The 17,160-nt window shown below is 44.2% G+C and overlaps 1 protein-coding gene across 2 annotated transcripts in view; it reads right to left on the minus strand.

Moving 5' to 3' along the window:
- Positions 1-17,160, minus strand: part of MPP7 (MAGUK p55 scaffold protein 7) — a 173,814-nt gene that overhangs the window by 23,866 nt on the left and 132,788 nt on the right. The window contains exon 12 of one of the 2 annotated variants that reach the window (XM_058669645.1): positions 11,525-11,563. The exons of the other annotated variant lie outside the window; for it this stretch is intronic. Within the exon in view, the coding sequence (XP_058525628.1) occupies positions 11,525-11,563 (39 nt within the window). The remainder of the gene's footprint in view (positions 1-11,524; positions 11,564-17,160) is intronic. 2 annotated transcript variants of the gene reach the window in all.

Genomic DNA, 17,160 nt, shown 5'->3' on the forward strand with positions numbered 1-17,160 from the left:
AATGAACCCAGGGTCCCAGGAATACTCCAAGAACAGTTCCTTTTACTACTTTGTGTGGGCTACACACATGCACTCAGTATCAGAATGCTTGTTATGATCTGATGAGAGGTGACAGGCTCCCCTTGAGGTGCTTCATACAGACAACTTAGTGTTCACAGCCATCCTATGAGTGGGAAACCACAGTCTGTGTTCATCAAGGAGCCTTTTTTGGTTCCATAAAGAAATGGCTGATGATGTTTTGCTTGGGCCGAGTAGTAAATGATGAAACAAAGTCAAGAACAGACCTCACAAGGCTACCCCACATATAGCTGGGAGAAAGACGCAACCGCCAGTACTTCACGGAATAATATAACAAGAAAAATGATCAAAAAAGAGCAATAGAGCTCAGTTTAGAGGCTTAAGATAAATGCATTTGCCCCTGGTATTAGACTTATGTTTTCAAAAATGATACATATCCTGTGGTATAGTAGGCTAGGTTTTGCCGATGCCTGTAAGGCTGCAATCTGCAGGGAGACTGGTTGAATCCAGGCTGCTTCACTTCACATCCCGTCCTGCAAATGCACCTGGAAAAGCACAGGAAGAAGACACGGGTGCTTGGGTTCCTGTAACCCATGGCAAGACCCAGATGGAGCTTCAGGCTTTGGCCTGGCCCAGTAGTGCGCCAAAGATGTTTGGGGAGTGAACTAACAGATAAAAAAAAATCTCCCTTTCTCTCTCTAACAGATCTGACAAATAAATGAAAATTTAAAAAAAAATCTTTTTGAACTATAAAGCATCAGCAAAGAAATGCACTGGATATAATAATGGAAAAAGCTAGATGGAATACAGCAAGCATGCTTGTATTATGGATTTTATGTTTTTCCTAATGTGAAAATTGGTATGAATACAAAAATACAGAAGTATATTTAAAAATACACAATGGCTCTATTAGGCAGGGCTGAGGACAATTATTGTGTACTTTCTCACACTTCCTGTACCTCTCCATTACTTTATAAACTGACAAACTTGAAGTCCACAATCAATGAGCTATGCGAGCATGCCCAGCACAGGCAAGCGTGGCAGTGAGGTTACAGTGACAGGCACCAGGAAACAGGCTACATCTCAGCAACAAGGTCTACATTTGTAACAATCCTGAAGCAATGAGGCAACCAGCAAGTTTGTACACACTTTGATGAATTCAGATATGAAGAAAGCCATGGGAGCAAAACCACGGAAAAAGATTTAAAGAGAGGGAGAGAGATTACAGGATGAGAATGACACAGATCAAGGGCAAGGCAGACAGATCCAGGATTTCCACCAAAGAAGGGAGGCTTAAAAAAAAACACGTCATCAGAGTAAGGAAATCTGATAAGCAAACTAACACTACTGATGCGAAATCTTTTGGAAAATCTCAGACTGCCAACCGCTTTAGCTGTCATGAATAATTTTAATTTCAATTTCAACATACATGTTTAATGTTCTCACGTTTCCGTAAAATTCTGACCATAAAGAAGGCATTTTTGTAAAAGCCATTGATCATTAGCTCACACACACAGCCATTCACAGGAGACCCTCAGGGAGCCCAGCTAACTCACCCACGCTAAAAGCCCCACAACCGGCCACGTCGTCGGCAGAGGACAGGCTGGCCTCCTGTTCACTTAGCGACAGAGACTAGTATGGCAATACAAAATGCAAGTTTCCTAATCACGCAGTTTCCATTCTTGATTACATTTCTTTCAGATCAACTGGAGCTATGATGTCAGGAATTATGCATTTCTTATGCTTAAATACATGTTCACTACGCTTAACTGACGAGCACACGGCACAGGATGGTGTGGTAAAATCCCTTGAATTGTAACATAGTTGCGTTGGTCACAGATGTTCATTCAAATTCCCTGCTTTTAAATGAAATCCACTAATTTGATGTAAAGAGTCAAGATGACTGCTTTTTTCTTAAAAGCAGTTAACAACAAATACTTAAGCTCCTTTCTTCTCACTTTAAATATGCCAGAATATGGATTTCATTTTGTTGGGGCTGGAAAAACTGCCAAGAACACTGCATGTAAATTATTTTTTTGCTTCTAAAAACATGGAACAATTTGACCAAGCAAATACTTAACCAGATCAACAGGCTCCTTACTTGTTACAAAGAATTTTAACTATAAAGTAACTTCTCAAAGAACATTAAAAAACCCCCACGCAGACATTAATAAAAACGAAGCAGCTGGAAATTATTAGACAATGTTAGGTTCCTGCAACAAGACAGCAAAAACTCGCATTCAAAGAAGCCTTTCGTATAGAACGCCGGTGTTGTTACAACAGCACAAATTGTGACCGATTAAAACCACCTTGCCACATGCTTGTAATGTAAAATTATCATTACTGAACACGATACACCAGTGATGCCCAGGTCATCAAATGACCCCTGAGTCCACAAGAGGACAACTAAGGACATGGTCAAGTGACAAACAAGCAAAAATGCTTGGGAGGAGGGTCACGCTGAGAAGGACATGTAGCATTTTGAACGTCCCTGAGAGCTTAAGTCCCTTACTCCACTGACCAGAACCATCCTAGAAAGCAACGCAGGGAAAGCAAACACAAACAAGCAAGAAGTGTGGGCATCACCTTGGATCACATTAACATGACATACAAGACGAGACGGCTTCCGAGCAAATCAACAGAAAAGTCACCTCTGGAGTGGAAGCGCTGCTCTCAGTAAGACACAAAGAAATGTGCAATGCCATCAACCCGCTAAAAACTTTCAGTTCATCTCAAGCAAAAAGAAAAAGGAAGAAAGAAAACTGAGTGGTTAATGACACCAGGGGGGACATAACCTGCAATTTCCAATGTAAACAATTATTAGGCCGTCAGAGTTTTCCTGCTACCACTCAAAAAGATTTTTTAAAAATACAAACATAGCACTGCTATTAAGAAAGAGAAAAAGAAACCATATTAGAATCCAATTTTCTGCCAGGCAGTTAATAAAGAAATGAATTCTTACTTTACACTTCCAAAATTATGAGAAAACACAGCATGCACACATAAAATCGCATATAAAAACACGGCACTGAAACGAAGGGAAAATTGGATTTGAATTTTTAATCTATTTTTTTAAGCTGAGGCCATCCGTGCAACCTACAATTCTCCAAAGCAGGAATTTTTTTTTCTTCTGTCAGAAAAAATATTTCCAAGTAGTATTCCAGACATGTTGAGATTACGCAGTTCCTCCGTGCTCCACAAGGAACCCGAACCTCTTCGAAAGAATGCTTCTCAAAGTTCTCTGTCTGAAGTTTTTTGACAAATACTACAGAAAAAAATTGTACACCTGACTGTACTTATATACCCATCATTCGTGCATGACATGACCAAATATCGGGACAAATGGCAAGGTTTTAGCAGATTTGTAAAATAGGCAGTGAAGCATGCTGAGGGTCAAATAGTTCTTATAAGAAGGAAAATGCAGAGAAATAAGGTACAGGATTAAGAGAAAAAAATCAAACCACAGGGTAGCACAAGATGGCTATGTTTCAACATTTAAAAGAAACAACAGCAAATGGGCAATTTTGTATTGAATTTTATGATAAACACTTGTTGCGTTAGATAGAAAAAACAGTCTTAACTTTCATGAAGTCCCCAAACTGATGTTGTTTTAAAAGAATGCCTGAAGCACTCCAGTGAGGGAGAAAAATGGATTTTTCAGGAAACCATTTGCAAGGAGAAAGTAGGTTAGATAAGCAATGCTTGGTGAACTGATTAGAGCAAATGTGCAATAATGAATTTCCCAGAAGAAAATACTCCGTAATTTCTAGCCATGTCAGAAAAAAAAAAAACAAAACATTTTTCACAGGGACGATTCCGCACTGCTGCAGGCGTTAAGGCACATCTTTAAAGCTGCCTGTTCTGCCTCAGAAGCAACGGTAGAGAAAGGACCAAAAACACACTGCCCACTACACCACCCACCACCATGAAATGCCATTTCCACGAGCCTACAGGAGGAAATAAATTATTCCTAATTATGTGTGTGTGCAAAATAAATGGTTTTATAACCATTTTATACAGACAGCCCTTGAGTCATATGGATTCAACTGTAAAGATATAATTTTCCGTAATGCATATTTATGGGAGGGTATCAGTTTACTCTCATGTTGTTATTATAATACTTCATGCAAGCTCCGCAGTACAGAAACGGCCCGGTCACCGAGGCATCTTCCTCTTGCCCAGGGGTAACGGCTGGATCTTGTGTTCACTGGTAGCATGCTGCCCTCCCTGCTGGGCTATGTCCCAGCCAGGGTGACCACTCCAAGTTGCAGCGTTGCTGTTAAGAGATGGATGGCCAAATTCCACCTCACAGTTTCACTTTACAAACACTGACAACCACATCTTGGACTGTCATATGATTGTTCTTTCAGAGTCTCCACTTAAGATTATCTTGGGGCAGAATAAAATTTTTAAAAATGTATTCTGCCATTGTGTTAAGGGCTATTTATAGTCTTTCTCTGCAAGCATTTGTTTATTTATTTGAAAATCTTAGCTAAAGAGAGAAGGAGAGACAAGGGAGAGAGATTTCCTACCCGCTGGTTCAATCCCCTCCTCAGGTTGCCGTATATGCTGTGGCTGAGCCAGGCTGAAGCCAGGAGACAACAGCTTTGTTTTGCTCTCCCACGTGGATGCCAGGGCTCCTAGGTCATTCTCTACTGCCTTCCTGGCACATCAGCAGGGAGTTAGATGGCAAGTCGAGCCATCGGTACTCAAATTGGAAGCCAATGGGATACCAGCACAACAGGTGACAGCCCAACCCACTATGTCACAATGTTGGCTCCCACCCTCTGCCAAGCAACTAACAAACTAAACAGATAAATCTTTGTAAAAAGTTCATGGCTGGCGTGGTAGCCTAGTGACTAAAGTTCTCACCTTGCATGCCCCAGGATCCCAGGTGGGTGCTAGTTCATGTCCCAGATGCTCCACTTCCCATCCAGCTCCCTGCTTGTGACCTGGGAAAGTAGTCAAGGATGGCTCAAAGCCTTAGACCCTTGTATCCACGTAAGAGACCCAGAAGCAGCTCTGAGCTCAGTTCCAGCCATTGCGGTCACTTGAGAAGTGAATCAGTGGACAAAAGATCTTCCTGTCTCTCCTCTCTAAATCTGACTTTCCAATAAAAATAAATAAATCTTCTTATTCAAAAGGCAAGGCCCTAAAATAAGCCAGGATCTCAGAGATTTTTGTAGGTCACTCCAGGGAAGACTGTCATGAAAGTCCAATTTCTGGGAACTCCTTTGACTGTTTTCCAGAGCCGTCCTAGAACCAGAAGCACACACTGTGAGCCAGGGACAGAAGGACCAATCCTGGCTCCATGAGGATTCCTTGAAACCAACACTGGGTGGTGCTGTGTCGTATCTGGGAAGGTGCCTTTCCATCTCAGTTCCTGCTGGGCCTCTGACTCCTGTGACCCTTTCTATGACATGCAGAGACTGGAATGTTCTAATCCATTCCGCATTTGTTCCACTGAGATGAATTCTTTTCACGGGAAAAACATCATGCAGAAGACCCACAGAATGTCCGGGGGTAAAGGTGGATTTGTCCTCAATGCACTACCACATGTCTATGAGAGGACAAAGTGGCAGTCTGACTGTGGTGGCCAGGCATTTGGTCAAAGGTTATTCTAGATGTTTCTATGTTTTACATGAAAACAGTATGAAGACTGGCAGACTCCAGGGAAGGCAGAGCTTCCTCTCTGATGCGCCCCATCTGATCACGAAAGGACCTAAACACAGTGGATCTCCCCTGGCCACCAAGCAATTCTGTTGAGGCCCCTTCCACTCTGTTTCTACCCAGGAAAGGGGGCTGGAGTTTTACCCAAAGCTGCTCAACCCAACCAAGCTATGTCAACTGCTGCTTGGCTCTCCAGTAACTCCCGCATTGCCACATGTGCAGCCACTTCTTCCTCCCCATCTCATCTGTCACAGCTAATCACGCCTTCCTCCTTGACGCTTCCCATGGGCTTGGCTCCCAGGACGATCCCACACGTCAGGGAGGTTTTCCTCCCCATCGACTTGGGACGCTCACTCCCCCTGCTGGGCGCATGCAGCCTCCGGGCTTTGAAGACACTCCAGTGTGGGCAGTCCCCACACAGACTGCCTCAACTCCAGAGCTGCCTAGCCAACATCCCTGCTTAGTTTCTCCAGTAAGTGTCTGGAGTGGGAGGTTTGAGCATCCTCCAACCCCAAGCCACAGTCTGTGCTAGCTCAGTAAGCAGGAACTCCAGGTCTGTGGTAACTACAGCCTAAACACTGTGTATACTGCCCCAATCCTCCAATCTGCCTGAAAATCCTGCTGGTGCTACCTTCAAAACACAGTGGGCAACTGAGTCCTTCTCTGGACCTTCACTGGAGACACCGAGGGGCTATAGGAGCTGTTGCAGCTGCCCTTACTCCCTTACACTCCACCTTCAACAGACGAGTCAAAACAGGCCAGGCTGGGGCCCCGATGTGTCGGTGAGCTCCATTCTCACACACAGTTGGTCAGTCCCACCCTTCCCACCAGAACCACCCTGCGACCCGGACACCAGGTTTGCTCTCACTCCCACTGTTGCTCACCGCCCAGGTTCCCACTGGTTCTCCCCTGCAAACCTTTCTCAGGGCACCTGTGTGTGCTTCTCCCATAGCCCGGAATGCTCAGCACCCAGCCAGCTCCCTTGAGGACTTGATTCACTCATGGTCTCAGGGAAGCCTTCGCTCAAGAGCCTTCTGAAATCAGGATGCCTGCTCCCCACTCCCTCATCACTCCGCTCCTGCCTCACTTTTGCTCTTACATTACCACTGCCAGAGGCGTAGGCAACACACTTACTTACCCATACTCATCCCTCTCAACACAGATGCCAGGAAAGGGGCCAGAGTGGCGGTCTAGCTGGCTGACCCTTCATCTACCGTACAGGCACCCCACAGGGCACCTGTTTCTAGTCTGGACTGCTACACTTCCCATCCAGCTCTCTGCTTATGACTGGGCAAGGCAGCGGGGGTTGGTGGCTCAAGTCCTTGGGCCCCTGCCCCAGTGCTGTGGCCATTTTGGGAGTGAACCAGGGGATGGATGATCTTTTTCTGTCTCCCCTGCTTTCTATAAATATGACTTTTCAATAGCCAGTCACATGTTTGCCTTAATTTAAGATGATATGATGTTATGTATAACATGTTATGTTATGTATGTTACATGTTGTGTATAAACTAAAATTGAAATGTCAATGAGGTGGTCACAGAAGGTGGTTAAGAACTCGCATTTACTTTTAACATATTGGTTACTCATTACTATGTCAATTAATTCCACAATGATGTAAATTTTTGCTGATGGTATGTTGGAGCTTTTAATTGATCGGGATGATACTCTGCTGGCTCTAGCTTCAGACCAGAGAGGGTATACCTAAGAAGCCGTTGAACTTGACTGGACAATAAGATGCTGGACTCTATGTTTGGTATATGCTTGCAATGGGGGAATCTCAACTGAACTTGAACTGTGGTTATGCAACAGGTGGAGGAATCCACCATGGTGGGAGGGTTTGGGGAGGGTTGGGGAGAATCCAAGTACCTATGAAACTGTGTCACATAATACAATGTAATTAATGAATTAAAAATAATAAAAAAAATGCTTGGGAAAAAAAATGCTTGGAAAGAAGGATGTTGCTTTTGGTCGTTAAATGCATGCTACAGGCACTTAGTGAACATACATGTGTGTGAGTCTGTGTGCGCACACGTGAACACCAGTGAAGACTGTCCACCCAGGGCTACTCTACCACTCTAGATGTCTCCTGAGGGAAGAGGACTCCTGCCTTGGGGAGCCACATTGGGCTAGATCAGGACAAGCGCTAGTTTTGACAAGGTGTCACTCAGAGATTCTGTCCCTGAGCCCTGATGGGACAGCACCCTCAAACAAGCTGAGATGGTTACACATCACTACAAGGAAGTCCTGTGGGGTTCAGCGTCTCCATCTCTCTCTCTCTTTCTCACTCACACACACGATCAGCTGTTGACTGGATGTTCGTTACACATGGCATGTTTACCTGAAGATTTTCAGTTGATTTGCTAAACCTTCACAGAATGTTCCAATTCACAAAATATGAGGATACTTCAAAAAAGTACGTGAAGGGACCTGGCATCGTGCTGCAGCAGGTTAAGACGTGTGGGTAAAGTCAGCATCCCCACACCCTCTTGTAATGCCAGTCTGAGCCCCAGCTATTCTGTTTCCAACCCATCTCCCTGCTACTTGCACCTGTAAAATGGCTGGGGTACCTGCTACTGATGCGTGGGAAGCCAGATGGAGTTCCTGGCTTTTGGTATCAGCATGGCCCAGCCCTGGCTGCTGGGGACACTTAGGCCTGTCACTCAAATAAATATCTTTTCAAAAAGTTCATGGAAGGTCTGGCGTGGTAGCCTACTGGCTAAAGTCCTCGCCTTGCATGCGCCAGGATCCCATATGGTTGCCAGTTCGAATCTTGGCTGCTCCACTTCCCATCCAGCTCCCTGCTTGTGGCCTGGGAAAGCAGTCGAGGACAGCCTAAAGTCTTGGGACCCTGCACCCGCGTGGGAGATCCAAAAGAGGCTCCGGGTTCCTGGCTTTGGATCGGCTCAGCTCTGGCCACTGCAGTCACTTGTGGGGGGTGAATCAATGGACAGAAGATCTTCCTCTCAGTCTTTCTTTCTCTCTGTAAATCTGACTTTCCAATAAAAATAAATAAACCTTAAAAAATGTTCATGGACAAATACAGTTATTTGGGTTTGGTGAAAAAAAAAATGGAAATCATGTAATTGTTCCAAAATATAAAAATATATACATATCTTTGAGATATATATATATATATATCTTTTACAGGAAAGTGGGTAAGACTACCATTTCCATATTGCTTCTTTCATGTATCTGAGGTAAAGGGGGATATCAAGGGAGAAGCCCCACCTAGTCTCCCACCTACCCCAGGTCCCTGATGTGGGGCACACTCCGAGCCAAAATATATTTTCACTACAAATCTTTTGAAGCCCACTCTATTTTAAGATACTTGATGAATATACTCATTTATCATAGAAACAATTTCACCAGTTATGTTGTATCTATGAGACTTTTAATATTTGCTAAGATGTGTAGGCATTTTCAAGATTTTTTTGGGGGAGGGTGGGGAGTAGGGAGGAGTCTGTGCAATCTATGTATAATGAAGCAATTCTTTAACTATTTTAAGTGTTTTAATGTGTCTTTTTTTTAAAGATTCATTTATTTTTATTGGAAAGTCAGGTATACAGGGAGGATGAGAGACAGAGAGGAAGATCTTTTGTCTACTGATTCACTCCCCAAGTGGCCGCAATGACTAGAGCTGAGCCAATCCGAAGCCAGGAGCCTGAAGCCTCTTCTGTATCTCTCATGTGGGTGGAGGATCCTTTTCCCAGGCCACAAGCAGGGAGACGGATGGAAAGCAGGGCCGCTGGGACACAAACTGTCACCCATATGGGATCCTGGGGTGTGTAAGGCAAGAACTTTAGCCTCTAGGCTACCATGCCAGGCCCAAGTGTTTTAATGTTTTATGATCAAATTCAATTTACAAAAGAACCCACTTCTAATCTCTGGTTGTTGGTGGAAGCATTTTTTCAGAAGACACTTGAATCAGAAGTAGTACTCATGTATGTAACACAGAATGGTACTTTGTAAAGACAGAGACTTTCTACTGTCATCTCCACTTGTTTTTTTTTGTTGTTGCTGTTGTTCTTTTTTTGTTTAATTTATTTTTATTAGGCAGTCAGATATACAGAGGAGGAGAGACAGAGAGGAAGATCTTCAATCCAATAATTCCCTCCTCAAGTGGCCGTAACGGTTGGTTGAGCCAATCTGAAGCCAGGAGCCAGGAGTCTCTTGCAAGTCTCTCACATGGGTACAGGAGCCCAAAGCTTTGGGCCGTGCTCAACTGCTTTCCCAGGCCACAAGCAGGAAGCTGGATGGGAAGCGGGACTCCCGGAATTAGAACCGGTGCCCATATGGGATCCCGGTGCATTCAAGGTGAGGACTTTAACTGCCAGGCTATTGCGTCAGGCCCTGTCATCTCCACTTGTAACAGTACCTGTCTGGGTTCCCTTCCTCTAGTGGCCTCCACAGGAAATGACGTGCCCAGGTTAAGCCAGTGTTCAGGTTGGGAAGAAACAGTGGTATGCCGCACTGCTGCCTTTGCCACAGGGCCACCGGAATGTATGGAAGGGATACCACCGTACAGGAGAGCCTGACCTGGACCCGGGCCTGGACAGGCAGAATGGCCACACTCTGAAAGCAGGCCCTGCTAATTCACAAGCCTATATATCAGATTTAGACAGCTGGGAAAATTCCAAAGTTTGAACAGTAAGATCAAGAATCCCCAAAAAGTTCGTGGAAAATGGCTAATCGCAAACTATACAAGGATTTGCTTTTTTTTTTTTTTTTTTAACACCAAAATAAACAATGAGAGTAAGAGAGATAAATCTCCCATCTATTTGTTCACTCCCCCAAAATGCCTGCCATGGCCAGGACTGGACCAGGAAGAAGCCAGGAGCCTAAAACGCCAAGCATGTTTCCCACACAGTTGTCAGAGATGCAAGTACCTGGGCCACTTTCTACCACCTTTCAGGGGCATTACAGGAAGAGGAGTGGAGTAGCTGGGCATCAAATTGGCACTCCGATATGAGACACTGGCTCTGCAAGTGGTGGCTTAATACATCAAGCCACCATGCTGGCCCTCAAACTTACCTATCAATGATTCCATTTTCCCGTGAACTCTGGGAAGCACCCTTACACATTTGCACAACAGTCAGTCCTTGAAGAGCTCTGTCATCCAAAATAGAGGCCCTGAGTCTCACCTTCACTCCCTGGCTGACAGCAGAAGGCTCTCTGCCTTGAACAGTCAAAGAGGAGGCTGCTGGATGCAGTGTGCCTGCTTTACCTGCAGTTCTCATCCCATCCACCTGGTCTTCTCTGCCACGGACAATTACTTCTTCTCTTGAGGGCCTGTTCTGCTGCTATCAGGTGATTTAGGGAAGGCCAGACATTGCCCACGCACAATTATTAAGCACCAATGGGGTATTTTTCCCACTCTACCAAAGCGCACACACATACATAAATATTACATAAATATATGTATACATTTATATATTACATTTTGGATGGCAAAGATGAAGCATCCGGGCAGTTTCTAGAACAATCAATGCATTCATGAACCCTGTTTAACGAACGTTCATGGTAAGGACAAAGACTTTTTACTGTCATCTCCATTTTTTTTTTAATTTATTTTTATTGGACAGTCAGATATATAGAGGAGGAGAGACAGACAGGAAGATCTTCCATCCAATGATTCCCTCCCCAAGTGGTCGTAACGGCTGGCTGAGCCAGTCTGAAGCCAGGAGCCTGGAGTCTCTTGCAGGTCTCCCACACGGGTGCAGGGAGCTTACCACAAAGCATGTTTGTGCCAAAACATGCTCACTAAAGACACAATCACACCACGGCTTTGAAGAAGGCCATCGGAAGAAAGCAATCCTCCCCAAGGCCAAGTGCTCACCTAGGTAGGTTCCGCCGCTGTGCCCAGCGAACGCGGCATCTTCCAGAGGGGGTGTCAACCACACAACGGAAGCCAAGAAATAAAACACAGGAAAGTTAGGAGCCCACACCTGGGTGGTAACATCACACACCTCACCCACAACAACTACACCACTCAGAACCGACCACACACACAACCGCGCCACTCACAGCCGGCCACAGCATCCTTCTGAAATGTAAGACTTCCCGTTTCCCACTTAGTCTGCAGACGCGGAGGCATCACGCAAGGCTGCTTTGCTTTCAGTGTCCATGATGTGGTGCCAACATTGCAGCAGGTTCATCTGAGATGTTTCTGCTTTGGCATTTAACAGCACTGACAGTGCCTTGGGGCCCCAAGGTAACTGGACTGCTGGACATCAGGCTACCTCGTGACTTGGAAAACGCTGCACTACTCTAGCCCAAAGGGACAGACACAGGTATCCTTCTTGTGGGCTGCAGGTTACCTGTGCTGGGCAGGGAATGGGGCCGGAGGTTTCTGTTTGAATCACATTTAAAAACAGCAGATAAAAGCCATGCTAAAAGGAGAAACCATGCTATGGCCTCTGAGCATTAAACGACTTTCAGGCTAGTCACAGCTTACAGACTTCAGGGAATAGTCTTCTTATCCATGTACACTTCTGCTAAAAAATGCAGATGGAGCAGAAATTAAATAGTCGGGGGGGGGGGGGGACACAAAATCCACTTCCTGTACCTTTACTGCACTAATCAGTGGGTCGGTGTATCTGAATGCCACTGCTTTGTTCACTCACCTTTATTTAAAACTACTGAGAGAGATCAAACGGTGTGCTAGTTCAGATTATATTCTCTACTTCTGCTGCATGAAGCCTAAAAGGGAAGCGTGCATTTTTTCCCAGACGAAATCCAACCACAATCTCCGGTGCCGAAATAGCAAGATGGAAGTTGGATGTTTTGTTTTGGTTTGCAAACTGCTTACTAGCTTCAACCTAATCCTACATGTATGTGCACTAAGCAAAATTACTAGACTATGCAGAGAAATTTTTATACATGTACCTTTGATTTCCTCTGAGATGCACAAAGAAAACAAGAAAAGAAATGATTAAATGTACGGAAAATACAATTAAAGTAAAAAGATGCTATAACCAAGGGGGCAAAGAAAAGAAAAATCCACCTACCATACTCAACAGTTTCCTCATCTTAGAAAAGCCAAAGAGGAGAGGAAATAAGAAACCAAATGAATTTCAAAATTATTAGTTAATAATGATTTGTGAACTACATGGTAAACCTCCCTGCAGACTTGGTCTAAAAAGAAGGCAAATGGTTTTGTAAAGATACAAAATATTCAAAGACCTTAAACAACTAGGGAAAACAGACCAAATAAAACAACAACAACAAAACCTTGAGTATTTTACCTTCAATAAAGACACTTATTTTCATGGGACAATTTCATTTTTAAATTATTCTGTTCAAGACTTTGAAGAAGCTTATGATATAAAAAAAAGAAGGAAGGATTTTAGATGCAGCAACGGTTATTATTAAAAACCCTGAAGCTTCAGGCCAAGCATGATAGTGGAGCGGCTAAAGTCCTCGCCTTGAACACGCTGGGATCCCATATGGGTGCCTGTTCTAATCCCGGTGGCTCCACTTCCCTTCCAGCTTCCTGCTTGTGGCCTGGGAAAGCACTCGAGGACGGCCCAAAGCTTTGGGCCCCTGCACCCGTGTGGGAGACCTGGAAGAAGTTCCTGGCTCCTGGCTTCAGATCAGCACAGCACCGGCTATTGCGGCCACTTGGGGAGTGAATCATTGGATGGAAGATCTTCCTCTCTGTCTTTCGTCCTCTTTATATATCTGACTGTCCACTAAAAAAAAATAAAACATTAAAAAAAAAAACCCAAAGCTTCCTGAAAAGTCACAGCATCCTGATGATTACCAATTGAGTATGCATGGCCAAGGAGTCAGGCAGAGCCCCAAGAGGAAAAGAATTTGAACAAGTAATCCTATGCACTTCTTACATTACTAAGAAGATAAGCAATTCAGCGATTTAAAATTTCCATTTGACTTAAGTGCCTCTCTTTCAGGAAGGGCGGATAAAATCCTGGCAATTTAAGGAGAAAAATATGTCCATAAGCCAAGGCAGAACCGGTTTTAATACAGGCCTGCAGCATGGGCAGGAGAGACTAAGGGTTCCTTTGCTGCCTCACTCTTTGGGCAAGAAATTGCAGCACAGGTTCTGCAGCGAAAAGTGGATTCTACTTGTGTGTTCACTTGCCACATGCTCATGGGTCCTCCAGCTGGGCCAGTTCCACACAACCATAGTTGGTGAGCAGCTATGACGAATCATCACTATCCACCAGGCTCATGCTCTGAGCCAACCGTGCTTTAAGTTCATTTATGCACATGTTTCTTGATAATCTTAAGGTCATGAGCACCTAAAACAAATGACTATAAACGAAGATAGCTACTCAGTGACACTGGGTGAGCCAGCCCAGGTACCTGAGTGACAACACTAGCAGCAGGTGCCCAGAGAGGGGGCAGACTGCTGCATATAGTGCCTGTCTGGTGGCTGATAAGAACAAGACAGGACTAAACCTCCGTAACTCAGTGGTATGGAAACCAGATGACGAAAAAACTGTCATGAAAAAAAAAACTATCAAAACTCCAGCAGTCACTTAAAAATAAACATTTCTTAATTTATATTACACATAGCATAGTTCATATTCTAATAAGAGGTCATGAATATGTTGTCTGAATTTCAGCGAGAGATAATACTGCTCCAAGCAACAATTTTTAGATAGGAAGTAGACTTTTGTTTGTTTTTTACATGATAAACTTGCATGCTTATAGTCAATAGCAAGGATCAAGCTTAACAGAGATTGTGTAGGAAAAGCAAAAGAACAGATTCTCACCACAGTTAAAAAAAAAAAAAGAGGAAACACTCTAAGAGATTGCCTCAGAGAAGAACTGTGAAGGTTACATAATCCTTGAATAGGAAGGACTCCGATCTAAACTGCAGAAGCTCATTGGATTCCCACAATGGGGGAAACACCCCATTTTACAGATAGGAAAGTACTCATTAAATGGCAGATCCACTTAGGTCCAGTATCTGGCTCTGTGCAATCCGGCTCTGAAGTCCTGGTGGTCAGGGACAAGGCACATTGCAATCCCTCACTTGGTGATGACTGAAGCTTTGGGTGGAGGCTGAGGGCATTAAACTTTCTTCCAAGTTGCTTCCTGCCTACTTCCCTTCACCACCCACCTCCTCCTCCTCCACTGTCCGCAGCCTCAGCCTCCCAATATGACCCTCACACAGCTCCTCCCACAAGGCCTGCAGGAGTCCACTGTCCATGTGTATCGAAAAGTACAAAAAGAAAAATTGCAGGAACATAGAGACATAGTTGGCCACTCCAGACAATGGACTGGAAGCATGCTTCTCAAAAGCACTCAGCCAGATGCAGCGGATGTTCTGCCACTGGAGACCCCCTGTCCACCATGAGGTAAATGACCCCCACTGTCCCACTGAGAGCCCCCCCCAAAAGGCTACACAAATCTGTCCCACAGACCTTAGCACTAACAATCAATTTGTTCTTGCATGTATGGCTTTGGGTGCCAGGACAAAACTCAAGGGACAGTATGTGGCAGAGCCCTCACTGGGGTGACATGGGAGCAGTCCCCCACCCCAAGAGAAGCAGAGAGAACCCACTTCACTGAGAGCAATGGTCAGTGCCAACAGCCAGAAGGGTCTTCCCCATAACTACCCATAGCTGCAGGGATGGGAGGCTGACAACTGGGTTCCTCTGCACCTCTGTGCGGAAACTCGGAGCCCTGGCATCATCAGCAGGGTCAGCAAGTGCTAGAGGTGTTTTGCCAGAGCCCATGTGTTCCTGTGCACACAGAGCTTTTCCACTACTATGACGCTGCAGCCAATTTTCTACACTGATTTCACAATATACATCTGTTTGTGCCAGAATTAGTGTGGGGCATGACAACAGTGCTTGAGGTGTCAGAAGGAAGCAGGGTGCTCAACTTGAAAGCTTCCTGGCAACAACCTGCAGCACTCACTGTGTGAGGTTGTCTCTCCTCAAGTTTTCACCTTCTACAGTAGTGGGACTGTGCACAGTGAATCCATTCCCTAGCCAGTGTTTAAACTGATGGGCAGACTGAGGCCTTGGGTCCACAGTGCCTGTCTTTGAATGAATGTGGTGATCTGAAATGATACCTTTGGCTATGGTTAAACAGTCTCCCTTTTATCCACATGATGGCAACCAGGACTGGTTAAAGCAAACTCAACAGTAAAACAGTTTGTACAAACTTTGTGTTTTTCTTTTATGACAAGAATTTTATAGGAGATATTTTATAAAAGTTTTCAATTAATATCACCTAACCTACTAGAAAATTTCAAAGTATAAATCTTTTGAGTTTAAAGGCAATTAAGCACTATCAATAAAAACCATACTGTAAAATATGCTACATATACAACAGCCTTCTCTTTATCCTCTCTAAAGTTAGAAATACTGAATTTAAATATCCATGATTCCTAAAAGTTAATGTTTATAAAATTAGATAAACTTTAACCTGTACATTCAGATTTCAATAAAAAGTGACCCTACAAGATTTCAAATAAAAAATTCACGCTTCCTAAAGTCAAGGTAGTATTAAATTGCTCTTATATATGCTTTTAAACGGTAAAAACAAAACAAAACAAAACAAACATTTAAATATTTTTCGAGTATAAAAGCATAAACTGCCAAGAGAAACTCCTTGTACGTGTGGCCTGAGATCAGGCATCTGCCTCCTCTCGTTTCCAGGACACATCACCTGCCATCCTTCCCACAATTCTCTGAAAGCTGATTGTCCTGAAGAAAACCTCAGAGACATGGGCCTGTTCTTCTGCCTGCCTCCTCCTACCGATTTGCCCCATGGGAACCTGTCACAGGATGAAAGGGGGAGAGAGGCAGAACAGCACTGTCCTGCACATCCCACTGCTGGCTAAACAGCAGTTCCAATGAATATGAGGAAGACGAAGCCGCATACACGTCAGAGAATTTCCACTTTGAGAGTTTGCGTTTTAGTGTTAAGTTGGACTTTTACACAGCAGACCATTTGGTTCAAAAAGTCTCTTTTCTGGGCATACAGTAAACGCACTCAGATTCTGTGGGATGAAAGAAGTTGGCATCAGCAGTAGTCCCACCCATTCCTGGAGTGCCACAGTGCTCACTTTGCAGCCTGAAGGGGCCACTGCTCACCGCGGCTTCTGAGCTGACCTCAGGGGCCAGGAACAAGAACCCATGCACAGACACAAAACCAAATCCTAGAGTTCCGAAATCACGTTCCATGGAATTGTTCTCTCTGTGCAAACTCCACTTATGATAACACATCATAAAGTCAACAGTCAACTCACAGTAATAATACAATCACTTTGTGCAGAAAATACTTGGCTTGATACATATTACAGTTAGCTCTATTACACTATAACTTACTTGCAATATGCTAAATTCTTGCTTCTGAATCCCACCTGTACTGTATCTTCATAAGTATAAACTTGCAAAAATTCTGACTACATATTTTCAGTTACGATAGTATTTTGAGAAACTTTACATCATGTCTAGAACTTTTCTTAAACTGCATGCTGTGGATTCATAT

Source organism: Ochotona princeps, chromosome 10, assembly GCF_030435755.1.
Source record: "Ochotona princeps isolate mOchPri1 chromosome 10, mOchPri1.hap1, whole genome shotgun sequence".
Lineage (NCBI taxonomy): Eukaryota > Metazoa > Chordata > Mammalia > Lagomorpha > Ochotonidae > Ochotona > Ochotona princeps.